Below are 22,246 nucleotides of genomic sequence, written 5' to 3'. Positions count from 1 at the left end.
TCTGCCACTTTACTCAAGTTGCATAGTAGTTTATCCTTGAGTAATTCCATTAAAGTCAGTGGGACTATTCAAGAAGCAAGCTACTCCTCATTATGATCCTAGGGGGCAGAATCTGATCAAGTACAAAATAAAGGCAGATCATCTGTGAGTGAGATAAATACATATGTTTGCCGAATACTCATTACACTTTTCAGTCTAACAGTATATTGATACATTATCAAATGAGCTTGATCTCTCTTGTATACTGATTGCTATTCTAAGCCACTTATTTGGAGCCTCTTTGCTTGTTAATATAAGACACTTATTTGGTGCAGCCTGATTCTGCCACCTTTACTCTTGTTCCATTGTATCTCCATTGTTTATATGTCGTCCCATTGATTTCAAATTGGACTACTCAGAGAGTTAGATTTTCACAGATCCCACTCCTTTCTCCCCTCCACATTGTGACTTCAGCCATGTAGGGCAAATGCTACTTATCTGATGTTCACTTGGGGAGTGCGGATAAGTGGACAAAAAGCGGGCAGACAGGGCTGGCATTAGACTTGCTGGGGCCCGGGGTGGAAACTAAGGAGTGGGCCCCCACCCTGCTGAAGCCAAAGCTTTTTACTCTTTTTGCCCTTTTTTACTCCTCCTGATGCTGTGGATGGTCATATTGATTTTTAGTCTTTGTGCATTGGGCCGACCTTCCCCTGAATAAAGAGAGCGGATATGTGGGCAGTTTGTATGCCCAGCAGGCCACATAACTTGTGTGCTGGATAGGACCCACACTGAGGGAGGCATTTGGTAAATTAAGTTTAAATAGACTGTGGCTAAAGCTCCAGGGCGGGTACTGTTAAACAGAAGCTTTCATTTCAAAGACTGAAACGTGTAGCTGAATGGTTAGGTCATTAAATATGTTCTGGTTCTCAGTGTTACTTGTGAAAATTACTGTCCCATACAGAAGAGAAAAACATATAGGTCTCATGAAAGGCCGCTGGAACAGAATTATATATTGCAGCAATACAGTGTTGTTCTTCCATAGAAGTGAGAGTTAATATCTTAATGCAATGAGACTTTATATAGACAACTTCTGTGATTACTTTAAGAGACACATTTAAATTGTGGTTTTCTACACATGAAGAGCTGGCAGGCAAAGCACTGTTCCATTCCAAATAGGTTATTAACAGGTTTGCACTCAGTGTTGAAAAAAATCTATTTTTTTTTTAAAGAGGAACCTGTCAGTGTGACAGCCTTTTCTACATTTAAACTTATTATCCCACATCCTGAATCATGAGAACTTGTGTTATCAAGAGGAAAAAACAGCCCTGAATCTAGTTTCCATGAGGATACGCAGTGAGTGTGCCAATTCTATACAGTACAGGTTCAAACACAGTTCAGCATTGATTAGTAGGTTAGGTAGCTTTCAGTGCTTTTCAGTTGTTAAAGTTCAGCATAGAGGACTCCCACAGCAGTATTTTAAGACAGTCTTTTTTTAAAAAATACAGCAAGTGGATAATCCTAGAATATTTCACTAAGTTAACACACAGACTCATACATTTTAGATGGGCCAGAAGGGACTGTTGTGATCATCTAGTCTGACCTCCTGTACATCGCAGGCCACAGAACCTCACCCATCCACTCCTGTAGTAGGCCCATAGTCTTTGGCTGAGTTACTGACGATAATTCAAATCATGATTTAAAGCAGGGGTCGGCAACCTTTCAGAAGTGGTGTGCTGAGTGTTCATTTATTCACTCTAATTTAAGGTTTCACGTGCCAGTAATACATTTTAATGTTTTAGAAGGTCTCTTTCTATAAGTCTATAATATATAACTAAACTATTGTTGTATGTAAAGTAAATAAGGTTTTTAAAATGTTTAAGAAACTTGATTTAAAATTAAATTAAAATGCAGAGCCCCCCGGACCGGTGGCCAGGACGCGGACCATGTGAGTGCCACTGAAAATCAGCGTGCCATAGGTTGCCTACCCCTGATTTAAAGACTTCAAATTAAACCAGCGAGTGACCTGTGCACCATGCTGCAGAGGCAGGCAAAAAAATTCCAAGGTCTCTGTCAATCTGACCTGGGGGAAAATTCTTTCCTGATCCCAAATATGGTGATCTGTTAGACTCTGAGCATGTCAGCAAGATCCAGTAGCCAGACACCGGGGAAAGAATTCTCTGTAGAAACTCAGAGCCCTCCCCATCTAGTGTCCCATCTCTGGTCATTGGAGAGATCTGCTAATAGCAGTGGCAGATTGGCCATATGCCATTGTAGGAAAACTCATCATACTATTACCTTCATAAATTTATTAACCTCAATCTTAAAACCAGTTAGATTTTTTGCCCCTACTATTCCCCTTGGAAGGCTGTTCCAGAACTTCAATCCTCTAATGGTTAGAAACCTTCATCTAATTTCAAGCCTAAACTTGTTGATGGTCAGTTTATAGCCATCTGTTCTTGTACCAACATTGGTCCTTAAATCCTCTCCCTCCCTGGTGTTTATCCCTCTAATTAATTTATAGAGAGCAACTGTATCTCCCCATAGCTTTCATTTTGATAGACTAAATATGCCCTTTTCTCATAAGGTAGGTTCTCCATTCCTCTGACCATCCTAGTAGGCCTTCTCTGCACTTCTTCCAGTTTGAATTGGTCTTTCTTAAATGTGTGAAACCAGAATTGCACACAGTATTCTGAATGGAGTCTCACTAATGCCTTGTAGAATGGTAATAACACTTTGCTATCTCTCCTGGAAATACCTTGCCTAATGCATCCTAGAATTGCATTAGCCTTTTTCACGGCCGCATCATGGTGGCGGCTCATAGCTGTCTTGTGATCGACAATACACCCAGGTCTTTCTCCTCCTCTGTCGTCTCCAACTGATACGTCCCCAGATTATAGCAAAAATTCTTGTTAGTCCCCAAATTCACTAATAAATTTTAACCCTTTTCTACTACTCCAGTTTTCAAGGTCATCCACATCTTCTTGTAAGATATTCTGGTCCTCCTCTGTATTGACAATACCTCCCAACTTTGTGTCATCCACAAATTTTATTAGCACACTCTCACTTTTTGTGCCAAGGTCACTAATGAGACTGTTAAATTAGATTGGTCCCAAGAGTGATCCCTGAAGAACTCCACTAGTAACCTCTCTCCAGTCTGACTGTTCACCTTTCAGTATTACCCACTGCAGTCTCCCCTTTAACCAGTTCCTTGCTCATCTTTTGATTATCGTATTAATCCCCATCTTCTCCAATTTAACTGATAATTTTTCATGTGGAGCTGTACCAAATGCTTTTCTGAAATCCACATAGATTAGCTCTACTGCATTTCCTTTGTCTAGAAAATCAGTTTTCTTCTTCAAGAAAGAGATCAATTTGGTCTGGCATGATCTATCTTTCGGAAAACCACGTTGTATTTTATTCCAATTACCATTTACTTCTACGTCCTTAGCCACTCTCTCTTTCAAAATTTGTTCTAAGACCTGCATACAACTGAGGTCAAACGAACAGGCTTGTCGTTTCCTGATCTCTTCCCTCCGCCCTTCTTAAATACTGGTACAATTGTTGCAATTCTCCAGTCATAGGATACAAACCCCACGTTTTTAGATTAATTAAAAATCCTTGCTATTGGGCTTGCAATTTCATGTGCTGGTTCCTTTAATATTCTTGGATGGAGAATATCCAGCCCCCCTCAATTTGGTTCCATTGAGCTGTTTTAGTTTGGCCGCCTTTCCTTGGATGTGGACATTTCTACTTCCAGATCCTTGTTCCCATTAGCCATCCTGCCACTGCCCCCCAAGCTTCTCATTATCCTTATTAAAAGATAAGGCAAAGTGTTTGTATGGTTGTTGGGACATGCCTAGATTATCTTCAATCTCTACTCCATCCTCAGACTTCACCTGCCCCACTTCTTCTTTACTTGTCTATTTATTTATATGGCTAAAGAACCTTTTACTATTGGTTTTAATTTCCTTTGTAAGGTCCAACTCTGCTTGGAAGTTCTCACTTTTTCCCTACACTTTCTGACCTCAAAGAGGTAGCTTTCCTTGCTGATCCATCCCTTCTTCCATTCCTTATCGGGGTTCTGCTTTCTCTCAATAACCTGTTTGATATGTTTGTTCATCTAGTTTAGAAACTAAAATTTCACTTACTACTCGGGTATAGTAGTCTTATTTCCCAACAGAAAATTTAGAAATTTGAAAACCAAAAGATGTTGAGGTATAAAGGAATAACAATAGCAAATATTAGCAGAAATTAAAAACCTATGGAATTCAGTTTTTAGAATGATACCTAGAAAATACACAAAACAGACTACTGTTTGTATAATAAATTGTTCTCCTCGATCTTTTAAGACATGTCTCCACTGAAGTCAATGGGAGTTTTATCATTGAATCTAATGGGGCCAGGATTTCACCTATGGTACTTTACGTTATGTTTCTGTTTAATTGGTATAAGCTTCACTGAAAAGGCTCAGCATTTAAATACTCATTACCTACTTCTATTTTACAGAGGTTTTAGAAGTCAGAGTTTCTGAATATATTGAAAACCTGCTGAAATATTCAAGCTGATATCTAATTACTAGTACAAATGCCTACAGAGTATCCTAACCATGACTCAACGCTGACACAAATGAAATTACATAGACAAAACTGTCTTGTAGACTGTAACGCAATTCTGCTTTGGGCAGTAATGAGTAGCAAAGTCAAACAGAAAAAACCATGAGGTTTAAACTGTATTAATAAAACTAAGACTGGAAAGCCAGAAAGAATGAGTTTCTTCTCTTAGCTCTACTGAATATTATACAGTTTGGGAGAAGAAACAATAGTATTTTTTCCCGTAGTGCTATCTTGGTAATTCCAATGTTAAAATAAATCACAAATTCTTGGTTTATAAAAAAGGGCTAAATTCTGTGCTGATTTATACCCCAAGTAATCCAGCTGAAATCAATGTGGCTGCATACAGCATGCAAGTCAGTAGAGAATTTATCTCTAAGATTTATTGAAAAATTTAAATATGAGGTTCTCTCAGGATGAGTATTTGGTTTGTATTTTAGAAAGGTAACACTCCTCATTAAGTATTATATTGTAATATATTCTCTATTAATGCCAAAATGGATGAAATCCTGGTCCCATTGAAGTCTCTGGCAACACTCCCATTTACTTCAGTGGGGTTAGGATTTGACCCTATGAATTTTTCACATATATTTTTCTTATAAAAACCCTCCCTAACAACATTTGCTTCACTATGGCTGTGTAAGCACCCTTTACTAGAGGGGCCTTTGAACTTTTTTGGGAGTGTTCCAAGGGAAAAGCCTGTGTGCTGCAATCTAGCCTTAGAGGACTACAACTCCCATGATGCCTTGGGGAAAGGGGGAGAGACTTCCTCATGCAGGGAGAGCAGGCAGTGGACTCCATTTTTGGGAAAAGGACAAATTTCTGCTGTGGAGCTCTGCCCATATCAGGAGCTGCTGCTAGGAAGCCAGAAGCTGCTGCTGAGAGCCTGCAGGGTCTTTGATCGAGCACGGAGCCTCAGAGGCTGTTGGTGACTTCACTGGAGCCAGGGTGGAGACTGTTGCTGTGCCTAGAGCTGACTGAGGTGGGCCTGCAGTGAAGGAACTGAGAGTATCCCGCACTCTTGTTTGGGAAAGGTCTTGCAAGGGAAGGGGCACAGCAGAGAGTCTGAGTCTGAGGAGAGGCAGAGTGATCTTCCCATCCACCCAGGACCCAGAGCAGCTGACATTTGGTGGGGCCAGCTCCAATTTCAGAAGGGTTGTGCAGCTTGTTGCCTTGGCTGGACTGATACACAGGACCCAACAGAGTGCTGTCTGCTGCTTCAGATCGTCAAGCACAACCACACAAGCCTCTAGGACTCTGAAATCCAAAGGAGTGTTTACTGCAGGGTGGGGTGAATTGTAGCAGTGTAAATGCAATTTACATAAGTTTCAATTATCATTGTATACTATATTTGTTAATTGATTTTATTCAACTGCCCCTGTGGATTTAAATTAGTAGTGACATTTAATCTTAGTCTGTTATACCATTTCTTAAATTGTTAAGTAAAGGTGTGTTAGCTCTAATTTTAGTATATTGGATGTATATTACTTATAATTGGTATTTCAGTTAGACCCATACCACAAGTTATTATTACTACTATTTGAAGGGGTTTATTCCTGGAGGTTCCCAAGGCACACCATTGAGTGTGTACAGGGGCCAGCCAGGTGCAGGCATCGCCAATTTTAACTTCCTTTAGGAGTAAAGTGACTGCAGCAGAGGGGTGGATAGAGGATTCCCACTTATCCATCATCGCCACTGGGATATTCAGAATCTCCTTAGTGTCGACAACATCAGGTGCCCAGGTACACAGGTGAGTGTTGCCTGCTCCCCAGTAACCCAAGGAAGAGAGGAGGGTTACAGGTGTAAAACTTGAGTGCTCACAACCTAATGTATTCCTAGTAATATGAAGGATCATATAGTGGTGGGTAGGACAGTGAAGATATCCAACCAATAAACTTGAAATTTGGCAAGCTCTATTCACTTATTGAAATAATTGGGGCTCTGCAACATATGTGACTGGTAGCAGATACTATTTTCCCACCTTGCTCCATGCTCACTCCCATATAATTCCATAAAAGTAGTAATAAAAAAGAATACCTTGTTATATGTTCAAAGTAAGTAGTCAGCTGTTCATTAACAGTTTAGAAATTATTCAAGGGTTATATAACTATGCTGTTCAAGCAATTGCAGACTCCATAGAGCAAATGACACGCTCAGAATTAGGCAAGGCTTTGAATAAGGATGATATAATTACTATAAACTCTAAATTAGTGAGGAACAAATTTCTCTTAAGTATGATGCCTCATGCAGTGGTATTTACCAAGACACAGCCTATAATATTCATCTAATAAAATGTGTTTCCGCTTTTACCTGGAAATTCAGTTTACTGTTTTGTAAATTTGTGTAAGTAATACTGAAATGTTACAGGCTTTAGAAATTTGAGGTTTCTTTCCCTTCTGCCCAGTGGATTGCAAAAGTGCTACTGCCTATGGCAATATTATAACAGTTTCAGAAGCTGCAAATTTTTATCTTTTATGCCTCAAGAATATAGTATTTTATTAGAAAGCCGTTTTTCTAAATTCCTTCAGTTTTAACCTGTAAAAAGATAATGGCCAGGTTATGCAATATGTTTTTAAATGAAATTATTTTAAATACAGACACACTGTTAAGGTGTTTTACTTAATGTATTGAATCTACTCCCTCCATTCATAATCCATTGGAAATCTGTAATGGCCAGGTTGTAGTTTAACTCTATCAAAAGCTACATTAAAAGAATGTTATTATTGTAAAGGGAAGCACTCAAAAGCCTTCAATTACAGGACTACAGAGTATTTCCCCTATAAAGTTCCTGACTAATTTCATGACCAGAATGTACTCAGGGAATGAGGCCGCTGTTCAGTATTTATGCTTAACTTCATTGTTCAGTTTGTGAACTCGTGCCTCATTCATGGTCCAACTTGCACACTGAATGAAGTGGATGTCTAACAAATTAGACTATGTGACCAAAGACTACCATAACACACACACAAAAGGGGAAAGAATTAATGTTGTCCAGCAATGTTCATGCTTTATATTCCACTTTAATGCTTCCCTCTGCAATCTTTAACTTTAATGAAAAGTTATTTTTGTATGGAATTGCATAGGTTTTATTTGTTTTCTTTTTAAAAGAAAATACAGACAAAAAGGGATTCCTTCGTGTGTAATTATATGCTAAACAGCGGTAGAATCCTCACTTTTTGGCCTTAGTGGCCTTGCACTTGCACATATAGGCATTGTATGAAAGAAGGCTGTGCTCCAGATGAGCTTTTCCTTCTTCTACTTGCACAGTCCTACATATTCAAACTGAAATTTCAGTTCACTTTCTTACACACGTCAATCCAATGGAATACCAAGAAACTATCTACTCACTGGAAATCTCTATTCAACTTACATATGCATGTAGTTCACTACCAATGTTGTGCTGGAAGAGTGTCGATTGAATAAGAAAAACAGTACACATGAACAAATATGGTTGTAAAAATCATAATTCAATCAAAGCAAAACCAGTTTTCACCCAACCACCAAAAGATATGTCTGCAAGTTAGGGACCATCATCCTTGCCAAATTTCTCCTGGTCAGATGCAGGAGCTGTTTCTTAAAAAGTGATAAGAAAGGCTGGTATATTTTCTTCCATTTGCTTTTTCTTAAAAATGCGTGAACTATATTTGCTCAAACTCTTTCCCTGTATCCACACCAAAAAAACAAAAATAATAATCTTGTTTTTGCTGAGAACAAATATGCTAAGCTTCAGCCAAAAAGGCATATACTGGACAAAGTTAGAAGCATCTGAAAATGACCCTTTGAGAACTCTTGTGCAACCTTAACTCCACCCACATTACATGAACAGCCTACAGTTAGAAGAAAATCATGCTTAATTTTGGTACATAAATTATAGCAATACCAGGACCGCACTAACCTATTTTGAAAAAGTGGAGCTAAGTTTCCATTGTATTTATCCTGGCAATTGGCAAGTTTACTTTTAGTGAATCAATGGACTAGAATTTTGTGGGAATGAGATTACTGAGCTTTGTAACATTTTTTTTTTTTTTTAAAGTACAGTTATAGTCAGAACAATGCTTTTGTACAAAAAGGACCTCCTTATTCAGATTTGCTTCTTGTGTGTATTCTTGTTCTCACCTATTTTTCTGATTTAAACAAGTGTGGTAGAGCTCTGTCCTTGCCCCCGTGGGTCCTGCGCTTCTAGGCGGTATATGCTAGCGTCAGTGGCTCACTGTGACTCTCCACGTAGCCCTTCTCTCTCTAGGGCCAGGGTTACAGTCTACTGAGCCCTTTTCCTCATAGGCCAGCAAGGAGGTGGTGAGAGAACTCCCACAGTCTCTGTTGTCCCTAGGGGCTTGTTTTAGAACAGTTTAGCCTCCTGTCCTGACAGGGGCCTGACTTCCTCTCCCAGGAAGTGTTCCTGTAGTGGTGGGTTGGGGGGAACCCGGGCCGGCCCTCTACTCCGGGTTCCGGCCCAGGGACCCTATTAGTAGCAGCTGTTGGCAGCCAACCTTTCACTGCCAGAGTTGCTACATTTACCTGGGTCACTTCCCCACAGCTCTCCTGCTTCTCCCTTCTTCACCCTTACCTTAGGGCTCCCTTATCAATAACTTGAGGGTGTCTTCATTAACCAGCCCTTCAGCCGCACTTCCTCTCCTCTAGCTCCCTGGCTCTCCTCTGCTTGACTGGAGTGAGCCCTTTTTATAGTATCAGCGGGGCCTTAATTAGAGTCAGGTGGTCACATTAGCTTAATGGCCTCACCTGACTCTTTGCAGGTTAATTGGAGTCAGGTGTTCTCATTAGCCTGGAGCAGCCCCTGCTCTGGTCAGTCAGGGAACAGAAAACTGTTAATCCAGTGGCCAGTATATCTGCCTTCTGCTATTCTGCTGTAGCCAACTGGCCTGCGACTATCACAAAAGTTATTATTTTTTCACTCCTGTTCATGCTATGTAGTCAATGGCATTAGCTGGATTCTGATCTACCTCACACACAGTGAAACTGGATAACTGACCTTCAGTATTGTAGGTGATGACACACAAGACAATATTCAGCTTGACTTTGAGATAGCAGGATACATTGGCAGTTTTTAAAGAAAATAAATAAGCTTGTGTACTAAGCAAATTTGAGCTGGAAGTACATGAGACACAAACACAGAACCTCCACAATGCCATATTTTGAGTGTCACGTTACACAGTATGATCACACTTCAGTTGCTCACGATGTTACCTAATTAGCATGTACTATAGTGAGGCTGTTTATTACCTAAAAGGATTAATGAGTCAGAAATAACCTCTCTGCCATATTGCTGTCATTCAACTTTTCATTTTATTTATTCTCCCACACACGTATCAACATATACAAATTGGAATAAGGGACCTTTCTGCATGTATGTGCTGCTATCCATATCAATCATGTAGGGACAAAAAAATACTCAGCTACTTTGACATAGCAGACTCCTCAGACTCTGACCAGATATCGTTGGTTTATACTAAACAATGTCCAGATCTTGACCTGTAGCGGGATGGTTACCCTGCTCCTGCCCTGAAGGGCTTAAAACAGCCAGGGAGAGGGCTGTGGCAGGGAAATACTAGGCTGATTGGGGAAGTAGCCACAGCTGGGCTATGCCCCAATCAGGCCCAGCTGGTGCCTATAAAAGTCTGTGAGCCAGAGGCCCAGGAGAAGTCTCTTTCTAACTGTAGAGGGAGATGGACCTGAGCGGAGCAGGGCTGGGGAAAGGCAAAGGAGCTGGGGAAGCTCCAGCCTGGAAAGCCCCAGGCTGCAGCCTAGCCAACGGGTACTGGGGGTTGCAGAGGGCAGCCCACGGGCAGGCAGAGGCAGCAGGTCCAAACCTAACCTTGCCTATGATGAATGGCTTTTACACTGCAGTCTGCCCCAGTGAGCGGGGGCTAGATGGTGACTGGCAGTAGCCCACGACGGAGGCAAGGTGGGGATTAGAGGGTTGGGGGTTCCCCAGATTGGAGAGGCCCTGCGAGAAAGGGGTTCCTGCCAGGGGGCAGCACCCCAGACAACAGGGCACTGGGTCCGGGAGGGACACGGGGGCCAAGCGGCAGTGGGACACCGGCCTGCAGAGGGCACTCCAAGGCTGGAAACAAACTAATTCCCGAGATGACCAACAGGAGGCACTGCAGGTGTGAATCCCGCATCGCTACACGACCTCATAGCAATATTTAAAAAAAAAAGAAAAATGAAAACCCAAACAAACAAAAACGACCCCAGGAGCAGGGGCGACTCCAGGCACCAGCGCATCAAGCGCGTGCCTGGGGCGGCAAGCCGCGGGGAGCGGCCTGCCGGTCGCTGTGGGGGTGGCAGTCAGGGAGCCTTCGGCGGCATGCCTGCAGGAGGTCTGCCAGTCCCGCGGCTTCGGCGGCATTTTGGCGGTGGGAACACCGAAGCCGCGGGACTGGCAGACCTCCCGCAGGCATGCCACCAAAAGCCACTTGACTGCTGTGCTTGGGGCGGCAAAATACATAGAGCCGCCCCTGCCCACAAGTGTGAATCAGTGTGTTTATATTTTAGTGGAGATCAGAAATTTGGATATGATGCTGACATTACTGACTTGAATATCAGAACTTTGCTCAGTGGATTTCCAGTGAGCACACAGATTTGTATATTTTTCTTCAGACCAGAGCCATGAGTTTAGGCTACATGGATCCACAGTTTCTATACTTGCTCCCTTCAAAATAGAAGCACCAATACATGGATATCTGATAACATGGATGAAATCAAAAAGCGGCCCTCTCCACCCATAGTTTAAGGAGCAAGATTAATTAAAAGGATTACCAAAAAGCAACAGCTAACATCATCTCCATTTCCAACAACTAAATCAATAGCCCCATTCACAGCAGGTTTCACAGATGAACCAACCCAGGAAAAGCCATGCATACTTACAAATTATAAAGCATATCAGCCATGTTGCTGCGGTAGTACAAGGCATTTCTATAGGCGCTTTCAGCTTCAGAAATCTTGCTCTGGCTCTTGAGAACATTTCCAAGGTTACCCCATGCTGCCAAGAGGAGAAAGCAGTATTCAGAAACAGTTACAATCGAATTATACATGCCATAGTGTTTGAACATCAGGAAGTTCCATAGGGAGAGAAAACCCACAGAGAATCTTTGTGTGTGTGCATGCGTGCGTGTGTGTATGAATTTCTTTCCGTTACTCTATCATTTCATCTTACTGGGAGACTTAAGTTCAATAGCAATGATCTTCATAAATTCGATATAATTGTCACATTTGAAGAAAGATGATGTTTAAAAATACATTGTATCACAAATCTTTACTAAAAGGGCTTGCTCTACTGGAGGGCAAGGGACATTTTATATGAAATAATCCTAAAATAATAACCCTCCCAGTTTATGTGTATGGCCAGGGGGCCTTCATGATTGAAGCTTGTTGTATACCTATCTACCCTAAAGCCACAAGGAATCTCCCCAAATAAACACAAATCTCCCTGGAATATGAAAGCTGATAAATGACACAGCAATTGAAGTTCAGGTTAGGCAACTAGCAAGATCAGAGGCATGCAATATGATTCTAACATGCTACACAGATTGGTTAAAAGTATTTTCTAGTTGAAAGGAGCATGTGGTTCTTTACTTCACAAAATTTTACACTATACAATGGGCTTTTATATCCCATCCTAAAATATTTTGAAGTAAAACGCATTTGAAACTCTGCAGACAGTCATTTGGAAATGTGGCTACCCCCACCAACAATATTTCACTTAGCACCTCTGAAACCTAAGCAGTACAACTAATTCTGGTACTATAGGCATCTTTCATAGCCAATATTGCAATACAGTTTTCACATAGCACAAATAAAGAAACTAGTAATTATTGCAGATACTTTTTTTTTTAAATAAAGTACATTGATGTCAAGCTGTTGAGGTCTGCTGCAAAAGTACCCAGCCAAAGATGAAAACAGCAGCAAACACAGCATTTTCCTCTCAGCAGAATAAACTTAGCAGCAGTATACATAACATCACTACTGTGAACCACAGAAGGAAGAAAATCTAAAGGCATCCATGAAAACAAAACCACAATTGCTGTCTCCCCAATTGCACATAGAGCTTTTTATACAGGTGCCAAAACAAAATGGATATTTCTCTGAGAAGGGAGACTCTCTCCTTTATGTGTTATTTCATTTTTGCTTAGCATTTCATTTAAAGAGCATTAACACAATAAATCTTATTTATCTCCTAAGTAACTAGAACTACTAAAGCTGCAAATGCACTATCATTCTCTAACAAAACGTATGTGCTAAAATATTCCCCCTACTCTCCCTTAAGTTTTAGTTTTTACTCTATGTATATATTTCAGATGTCTGACAGTACAATTTAGTTCCCTGAAGGACATGTCTTTTTACACTTGATAAACATTATAGAAGTACAAGCCATTTGTGGCTCTGACTGGTTTATTGCTTTACTATATACCAAACATTACAGACGTCAGCAGGACACAGAGAACAAGACTTGTTAATATACTGTCTCTTGATGCTTGGCTCTGCATTGAAGAAGTTGTAGGTCCTACATAAATGGTATCTAGATTTTCCTCCCCTAATTCTCCCATAGCAGAGTAATAGATTAACTTACCATGAGATTATGAGGCAAACAACATCCTGCCAAACAGAATGATCTTTTGCCAAACCCTCCCAACAACTGTCCCTATACAGAGGGCAATACTCCATCTAATAAATTTACGCATGTTCCACTGTTACAGCTTCTTTGTATAAGGGCTTTAAAACTGGCAAATACTGAAACCAATATCAACTTTGCTTAAGGGGAAATAAGAGCCCAATATTGCACAGGCATTAAACAGTTCCTTTGAGTGTGCCCCATTGTACTACATGAATAGTAGCAGAGAGCAATTTATTGCTTTTTTAGCAAGCCAATATGCATATTAAAGCATACCGATTTAGAATCCCCAGGTTTTTAACATAGGTCAAAATCTGGGTCTCTGCTTGACAATTTTTATTTTTATACTTAGCACACTTTGTCTTTTTCATAATTTGCAGTTGAAGAACTATCATTAAATGCTAACTATCATCAAGTTAACATCACGTGATGGAGTGGGGGCAACGATGGGACTGAGGAAAAGTGAATCTCACAAGCAACACAAATGGGGATTGGAGTCCCAGTTTTTATTTTACTTTTGCAATGAAATATTGAATACAATATTTTTTCCTATAAATGTTTACTGCATTTTACATACAGAACTAGTTGAACATGATCTGGTGGCTCAGTATGTACATTTAAGTAACAGAGATGATGCCTTGGGACATGGGTCCTTATCCTGGAGGTCAGACTCCCAGAGGGTTGTGAACAGGTATCAGTCAAGACCTACTATTCCTATGTTAGCAAATGGTCAGGGAAGGAGGTTTAAGGCTTGTCTACACTACCGAGCAGGGTTGATCTAAGATACACAACTTCAGCTATGTGAATAGTGTAGCTAAAGTTGATGTACTTAGATCTACTTACCATGGTGTCTTCACTGCGGTAAGTCGACAGCTGACGCTCTCCTGTTGACTCCGCTTGCACTCCTCATTCTGGTGGAGTACTGGAGTCGACGGGAGAGCACTCAGCGGTTGATTTATCGTGTCTATACTAGACGCAATAAATTGACCCCCGCTGGATTGATCGCTGCCCGGGTAGTATAGACAAGCCCTTAGACTAGATGGAAGAGAGGCCATGCTATGGAAAAGAGTGACAACAATTCCCCTAGAATTTTCACTCCCTATGTGTCTAGGGAACTGCAAATGTAACAGAGGTATAGCAAAGCATTACATTCAGATAACTGGTACAACCCACACTAACAATTGTTAGGGTATTTACATTCTAAACCACATTTTTATTCACTCAACTTTTTATGCTTTGTGTCCGCACAATTTTTTTTGCAAAGTTGTAAGAAAATCAGTTAAACTCTTTGAGTATGCAAGGTTGAGAAACAAAAGTTAATTAATTATACACATATACATGACTATACACACATTTCTCTGTGGCTCTGAATATCTTTTTGGCATTCAACTTCAAACTTTGCACATGGCTAGAATTCAAAGAGGAAGAGTCCTCATATTAAATGTGAAGGCAATTGGATTAATGACTCTGAAGTTTTAAATTGGTAAATGAACTTTATTCTAGTAACTTTTATAATGCAAAATAATAAAGGAAAATTAGCATTGCACAGTAAAACACTCAAAATTCAGGAGGCGCTGAAGTGCGTATATGTTATGATTCAGTGTTTAATTACAAAATGACATTTTCCCATAGGAGCTCTTCCTTGTTTAGTGCAGGGACTGAATGGTGTGCAGAGAATGAGGAAACTGTCTCCATTCACTGTGGACCAACCCCTCATTGGAGTCCTGCACTGAAACAGGTAGCATCTTGTAGAAAAAATAACATATTAACATGCTATTAAAGACTATTTCATAATGCATACACATAAAAGAGGCAGTTAAAGTCATGTATTATATACATCTTCACACAGAGTATTCAAAGTTCTGCCTCACTGCATACAGATATTCTCAGATCATGTTCAACACATATTGACACACAAAGCCAAAAGAAGTTTGAGAAATAATATTTTGAACAAGAATTTCCATTCAACTTACATCTGTATGCATTCTGAGCCAATAAACCATTGCCAGGTTGTATAAAAAGCATTTAGAAAAACAGTGCCCCCAAAGGGAATACAATTTTTAAAAACGCATATAATTTGGCCAAATCAAAATAGATTTTAAATAGACCACAAAATGACATGTGTGTAACCTAGCAACAACATTCATAACAAACTTGCATAGTGTTGACCCCAAACAGCTCATGTGCTACAACTGTGCCTTAAAAAACACCAAAAGGATTTTTCAGTTCTCTTCATACATTAAAATGGAGGTATGATTTTGGTCAAATTTTCTTTTATTTTTTAAAATTGCTCTCAGACTGAAAAACAAACATGGGAAATTTCAATTTGAAGATGAAAATATTTACCAAGTTAAGAACTAATCCTGAAAATTTAGGAACATGCTTAACTTTGTGTATGAGTAGTAGTCCCTTCAAACTCAAGGATCCAGGGCTAGTTATTCTGAGAAAGGCCTATACATGTCAATTACTCGGGTTTTCTCTGGAAAGAATGTATGATGGCAAAATTTGTTTTAGCTGTAACTAATGAGCCAGAATTCAAGAAGCATCTTTTACAAAATAAATCACAGAATTGGATTTTAATTTTCATTTGTTTCTTGCCTGCATAATTCAAATGCAAGTTAAATATCTTCCTATCAACAAACCTTTTTCCTTCTTCTGTATTGCCAGTTACATTTGCATTATTACTCCAGCAAAATGAGAATAACCAAGGAACAAAATTAAAATTTCAGAGAAAAGCAATCTACAAAATAATAAATTTAGACCAGCTGATTCAGATTCAGTTGTCTTATTAAAAAAGATTCTTAGAAAATATTCATGACAAAGGAGCTAACCGACCATCAGAAATGAGGATTTGCAAATAAATCTGCATTAGAACAGCTGAAATAAAGAGAAGGTTGACTAGTTGTTACTGAAATCTTTTTAGAACTTATAGCTTCTTGGCACAAATTAGAATCTGTCATCAAACTACTTCTACAGAAAGGAGGAAGGGAAAAAACAAAAAACTTAGGATGTGAAAATGGAGCAGACTGCTATACTGTTTGTGGTAATACAGCTGAGAAAATACTGCTTTTCAGAATGCATTAAACCATAGGCCATATTCTACATTTTGATAATCAGAAGGGATACAAAAATATTTTTACATCGATAATACATAGCACTGAAAAACTTAACATTACAAGTAATCAACTATATGCACATGCACATCCATAATTTACTAATATTTTATTCTGTGTTATTCTGACCTTATGGATACAGGAGTCATTCATAAAATATGTTTCAGTGCAGAAATTGATGAAGATGACAAAAACGTGACCTAGATTACTGCTTGGATGACACTGATAAACTGCTCCAAAAGTAACCAAACTAATTAAAGAACAGTCGTAGAAGTTTGTAATAGATCATCCTCTCAGCAGTCCATCAAACTAAGAACTCTGCTTCATGGGGAAAAAATTACATTGGCACAAGTACATTTCTAAACAGATGTTCCAGTTTTGCGCCTTTCTGACTTGCTTTTAATTTGTGAAATTAATAGTTACTGTTTGGGGTTAGATTCTCTCCTGCTCTTATTCTCCATACCACCAGCTCTCCTTACCAGTCTTCAAGAAATGGAGTGAATACAATGCCATTGTGGACTTTGCATTTTCATAACAAATTTCAGAGATGACAGCATATTGCACTTTGTATGCCAAATAAAAGTCCGTAATTTTGGTAATGACAGCGCAACTGCTAATTTTTGAAATTTAGCCAATAGCTTCCTGTCCTTCTAGATAAGAAAGTGTGAGCAAAAAAAAGGAGGCTCTGGGGAGACACTCAGATACTATGGTATGGGCATTACTATAAGAATCTAGATAGACGGACAGACCAGATTGGCAACTCCTGCTGTGAAGAGGCCACTAGAACACAAAGGCCACAAGAGGCCACAATTTTGTGGCAGACTTTCTTCAGGATACTAATATTTGCTTTAGTAATATAAGTGCTGCATATTAATCTTACCAGTCCCCTTCAAAACAACAAAAGTAATAGTTACTTATCAATTTTGACATCTGCCCTACATTTGGGTCCTACATTTGTTCTAAATCTTGAATTCTTCACTAGGGAAAGGGCAACTGCTCTTCTGTAACTTGACAAGCAGCACTGTTTGTCTTCCCTAAACCATGGGTGAGATTCTCTTTTTCAGAAAAGGCAGGTGTTGTGGGAATCTTCTCTTTATTCCAAAGAAGGCCAGACATGGATTCCTCTGAAGCTGGTCAATTTAAGCTTAGGCCTTGGCTACACTGGCAATTCACAGCGCTGCACTTGCTGCGCTCAGGGGCGTGAAAAAACACCCTCCCTGAGTGCAGCGAGTGCAGCGCTGTGCAAGCTATTCCCCTCGGAGAGGTGGAGTACTTGCAGTGCTGCGAGAGCTCTCTCAAGCGGCAGCGCTGTGAATCCGCGAGCGTAGCCAAGGCCTTAGACATCTAGTGGAGACTGATGAACAGCAATACTCCCTGTTGTAGCATGCCCAGACCATGATGGCTGAGGAAGGGAAAGAGCAAGTTAAATTTTACTCTTCTTATTTTGCAGCTATTAGACCTCCAGTTGTTTTAAATAATCACTGGAGCAGGGACTTGAATCTGTGCCTCTCACATCCCAGATGACTGCCCTGACCACTATATTGAGTCAGTGTCTCTCTCTCTCTCTCTCTCTCTCTCTCCCTGGACCAATGAATATTTAATTATTTATGCCAAGTGTAACAGCTGCAACAGGAGAGATTGAGAGAGACCCACCTCAGAACAGCCATTGGGGTGGGGAGTATTCTTTCGCAAAAGTTTTATCAACACTGGCAAATTTCCACAAAAGAGTTTCAATTTTGATGAGTCTGCATTTGCCAAAGTCAGTTTTGTTGAGAAATACCCAACCAGCTCATATGAGGTGTACTACCCCTGTGATATATAATCCCACTTGAATTATTTAAAAAAAAAAACTTCAAGAAGCTGTTATCTCTGTTGGTAGTGGTTACATGGCATGAGCTATTGTTGCAATAGTTTAATGGAATGTTTATTTTTTCCTTTTCCTGTACAGGTACCTGTTTCAGGTTTTTACAATGCTGTCAACATTGATTTTACATTTTCTTTCCAAAATTGAACTGTAAACTGGTAGATTTGAGATATATACATTTTGGAGATTAAATTACTCTGCACAACATGCACTAATAAATTATCTAAGGTTGGCCAAGGTGTACTTTCTCTACAGGAGCACACTTTTACATTTTAGGAGTTCCAAAGTTTGCGGTTTTACTGTATTCTGAACCTGTTATGTAAGAGAATAAAAGCAAAAAAGGTGCCTTTGCAACATGATACAAAATCTATCATTTTACATCTTAAAGGATGCAACTAAACCAAAAGAATCTTTGCTAATGTTGATTCAGTAGGTGGAAGTCTTCCAAGTCAAATCTGAACTGATGTGGAAAAATAGTATTGAAGAAGAATGCTGTAGCTGCAGGGTATTATCTTTTAGATATATTTTTTCCTATGTCCTAGGCACTAGAATTTTAGAAACCTCATAGCAGGTTTTGTAAGAAAGCATGGCACCTTTTCATCCTGGTGCATGGAAACTGAACAAAATTCCCCGGTAGTTTCAATTGGATGTGCTATTCTTCCTGTCCTAAAGTACTGCTCCTGTGAACTATTAAACAGCCTGTCTAGCTCCAGAGGTGATAGCATTTCAGTGGTAGATAGAAATATTGCTTGGTATAGTTGGCATATTGGCATGTTAATTAAATACTTTGGGATGAATTGGGAAATGGGAGGTTCTCTTGGGTTCAAATCTCACCCTGGCTGGTAGTGACCAAGAGTTGGCACCATCCACTGGATTAGTCAGTGGCTTTTCTGAAATGAGTTGTCTCCATCCAGTTCTTAGTAGAATGGGGTCAACAGTTTAAAAATCATTCTATCATAACTGTTAGATAGTACCCAGTTGGTTGTTTCAAGACAGAGACATTGGTGATCAATATTGTGCATGACTACAGGCTGACCAATCCAGGTCAGTGTTGGGGAAGCTCACACTGGCCCTGCCCATTGTATATCTGTTTTAAAGTACAGTTTATAGAGCAATCAACCCTGAATCTTAGATGAGTACTAAATTCATTTAGAAAATTTTAAAGTATAAAATACAAAAAGACTAAACAAAAAAACTTTTCTCCTTTGCTATTAACTTTTATGTGCACTGAATTCCTAGAGCATGACAGTCTAAAATTCAAGTGTATGTCAATTTTTTACCATCTATTCTTAACATCTTTTCACACTGCACTATAAATTATAGTTGTACAGTAGTTATAAATTATAAATGTACATGCTAGCACTTTACAGCCTATGGCAGTATCACCACAAAACAATGAGGAGTCCTTGTGGCACCTTAGAGACTAGCAAATTTATTTGGGCATAAGCTTTCATGGGCTAAAACCCACTTCATCAGATGCATGGAGTGAAAAATACAGTAAGCAGAATATATATTCTAGCACATGAAATGATGGGAGTTGCCTTACCAAGTAGGGGACCAGTGCTAATGAGCCAATTCAATTAAGGTGGAAGTGGCCACGAAAGCTTATGCCCAAATAAATTTGTTAGTCTCTAGGGTGCCACAAGTACTCCTCGTTGTTTTTTGCTGATACAGACTAACACGGCTACTGCTCTGAACCTGGTTACAATGAAAAACGTGACAAGTAAGATACAGTGGTACGATTCTCACCTCCCTGAAGCAAGCAGCAGCAAATACGAAAAGTTACAAGAAGTTTTGGTTTTATTATATTTTTCCATTCATCCTCAGTATTTTTCTAGACTGAATATTTCATGATATTTAAAATGAACCAAAATGTCCACTTTACTATCTCTCTGAAATTGTCTATTAAGAGGTTGGAAAAATGTACTTCACCTTAGACAGTCCATTAGAATACCATCAGAAACTTATTTTGAAGGTTAAAATTAAATTTAAATTAATAGAATAAAGCTGAAAGTACAGTAGGCATCAATAAAGGTACACAGTTACTCTAGTCTGTAGCTAGTGCAGAAAGCTTCACTTTTTTCTCATCTGTACATTTCAATTATTCCACAATAGATTGAACATCCACTCTTGTAATGTGAGTGCAGTCTAACGTAAGTAGGGCCCTTCCTTTTCAGTTTTTATTTTATTTAATTTTTCCTGGGAATTTATCAGTGTTTATTGCTACAACAATAAAAACTGGTGACAATCAGAGAAAAAAGTAATTAATAATTTTTGTGGGTAAATATCAGGGTTTATTTTGGTGGATGGAAGGACTGTGGGGAAAATATTTGATAGATTAATGCTTTGATAAATGAAATTCAACGTGGTTTGCTGCAGAACTAAAACAGAAATCAAAACACAGTGACACTTATGAGTTTAAGAAAACAAGATATCTAATTCCCAAATAAAACTCTTCATTTGAATAAACAGTTTACTGTTGTAGACTTGAACTATTCACCAATAAATATTTACATTTAATAATTGGTCCACACCTTTGCAGCGCATACATTCAACATCACCTTTTTCTCCTGGTTTTTTTTTTTTTTTTTTTTTGGTGACTTCTAATACTTTTGTTCTGAAACATATTCTGATACAGATTTTTGTTTTCTTCCCATTTTAGTATGTCAGATCTTTAAACTGTTATCTGCCAACAGTGTGAAATGTGTATGTTGTGGGCGTGATATTCATCAGTACATTTCAGAGCTTGTGTGCGTGACTGTTTTGTTTACTGTGTGTATCTTCTAGACTAATCCATAGCCTTACTTCAACAGGCAGCTTTGCATATACACACAGACTAATGTATTCTTGTAATATATATATCATGCAATGTGTTGTATTTTCCTAATAAAACAAATTATTTTTTATCTATCTGAATGATACAAAAGTAGGGTGCAATCGGAAAAAAAAAAATTACTTTTTATAAAACCCAGGATTTTTTCAATTAAAATTGGTTTAAACTGAAAATGAAGAGGCTTACAGATAAGGCACTAGACTGGTATTCCCAGTTTTGCTACTGATCTGTTATGTGACCTTGAAAAAGTCACTTGAACTGTCTGTACCTCTTGTTTCTCTTCACATTCTTTGTTTCTTGCTATTTTGATTGCTAGCTTTTTTGGTTAGGGTTTGGTTCTTGCTACATGTTTGTACAGTGCCCAGCAGAATGGGGCCTCTTGATACTACTGAAATACACATAGTGAAATATGTACCGATTATACACTCAAATACATATAAATTATAATTATGACCTATGATGGGGTGGAGATGAGCACTCTTTTTGAAATAGATGAGAGAAGGTTAAAGCAATATTAGTGACAGGCATAGATAGTACTGTAACATGAGGTCCAAAAAAGCTAGTCTAGTTATAGCTTAGTCCTTTATTTCAGCTAGATGAATTATATCAGTACCTGCACCTCTGCTGTTATCTGTCTAGATACCTATGTAGCCCTAATCGCTGTTGGATGAGCAACCCCCCCGCTCAGATGGGGCTGGGGTAGTATGCATTATGAAAAACTGTAGTAAACGCTCACAAGTCTCTGGGGAATTTTGTAGCTTGTTAAGTCTGAGCACAAACAACTACACTAGAGGCACATCTACACTGCACACTCCTTTTGGGCCGGGGGGCGGGGGAGGTGTATGCTACATGCCCCCATAGCATGGGTATAAATCGCATTTAACAATGTAGCCCTGCTTAGGTGGGCAGAGTAAAGACATGCCTGAACCGTATGGGTATATACTCAGGTATGTACTCTGCATGGCTCTCTACGCCCCCAAGCAGTCTCCTTGTCTACGCTGCTATTTTTAAGTGTGTAGTGTCCTGGGTGAAGGCAGCGGGGAAAGGTTCCTGCAGTTCTCTGCTGCCAGAGCCTTTCCCCCCTGCAGGGAAAAAATCCTGCGTCAGGGAACTGCCAGAGCCTTTCCCCATAACAGGGAGCACTGCCAAAGCCTTTCACTGCAGTGTGGAGCTAAACACCGTAGTGTCAACACAACCAGCTTTTCACTGTAGCAT

At 39.4% G+C, this 22,246-nt stretch overlaps 1 protein-coding gene across 1 annotated transcript in view; it reads right to left on the bottom strand.

Moving 5' to 3' along the window:
* The window catches only part of TMTC2 (transmembrane O-mannosyltransferase targeting cadherins 2), a 356,119-nt gene that overhangs the window by 114,493 nt on the left and 219,380 nt on the right, over positions 1 to 22,246 (bottom strand). Inside the window, exon 4 of the mRNA XM_034772257.1 lies at positions 11,478 to 11,592. Within this exon, the coding sequence (XP_034628148.1) occupies positions 11,478 to 11,592 (115 nt within the window). The remainder of the gene's footprint in view (positions 1 to 11,477; positions 11,593 to 22,246) is intronic.

This window comes from Trachemys scripta, chromosome 1, assembly GCF_013100865.1.
Source record: "Trachemys scripta elegans isolate TJP31775 chromosome 1, CAS_Tse_1.0, whole genome shotgun sequence".
Taxonomy (NCBI): domain Eukaryota; kingdom Metazoa; phylum Chordata; order Testudines; family Emydidae; genus Trachemys; species Trachemys scripta.
This window is presented reverse-complemented; position numbering and strand designations above follow the sequence as displayed.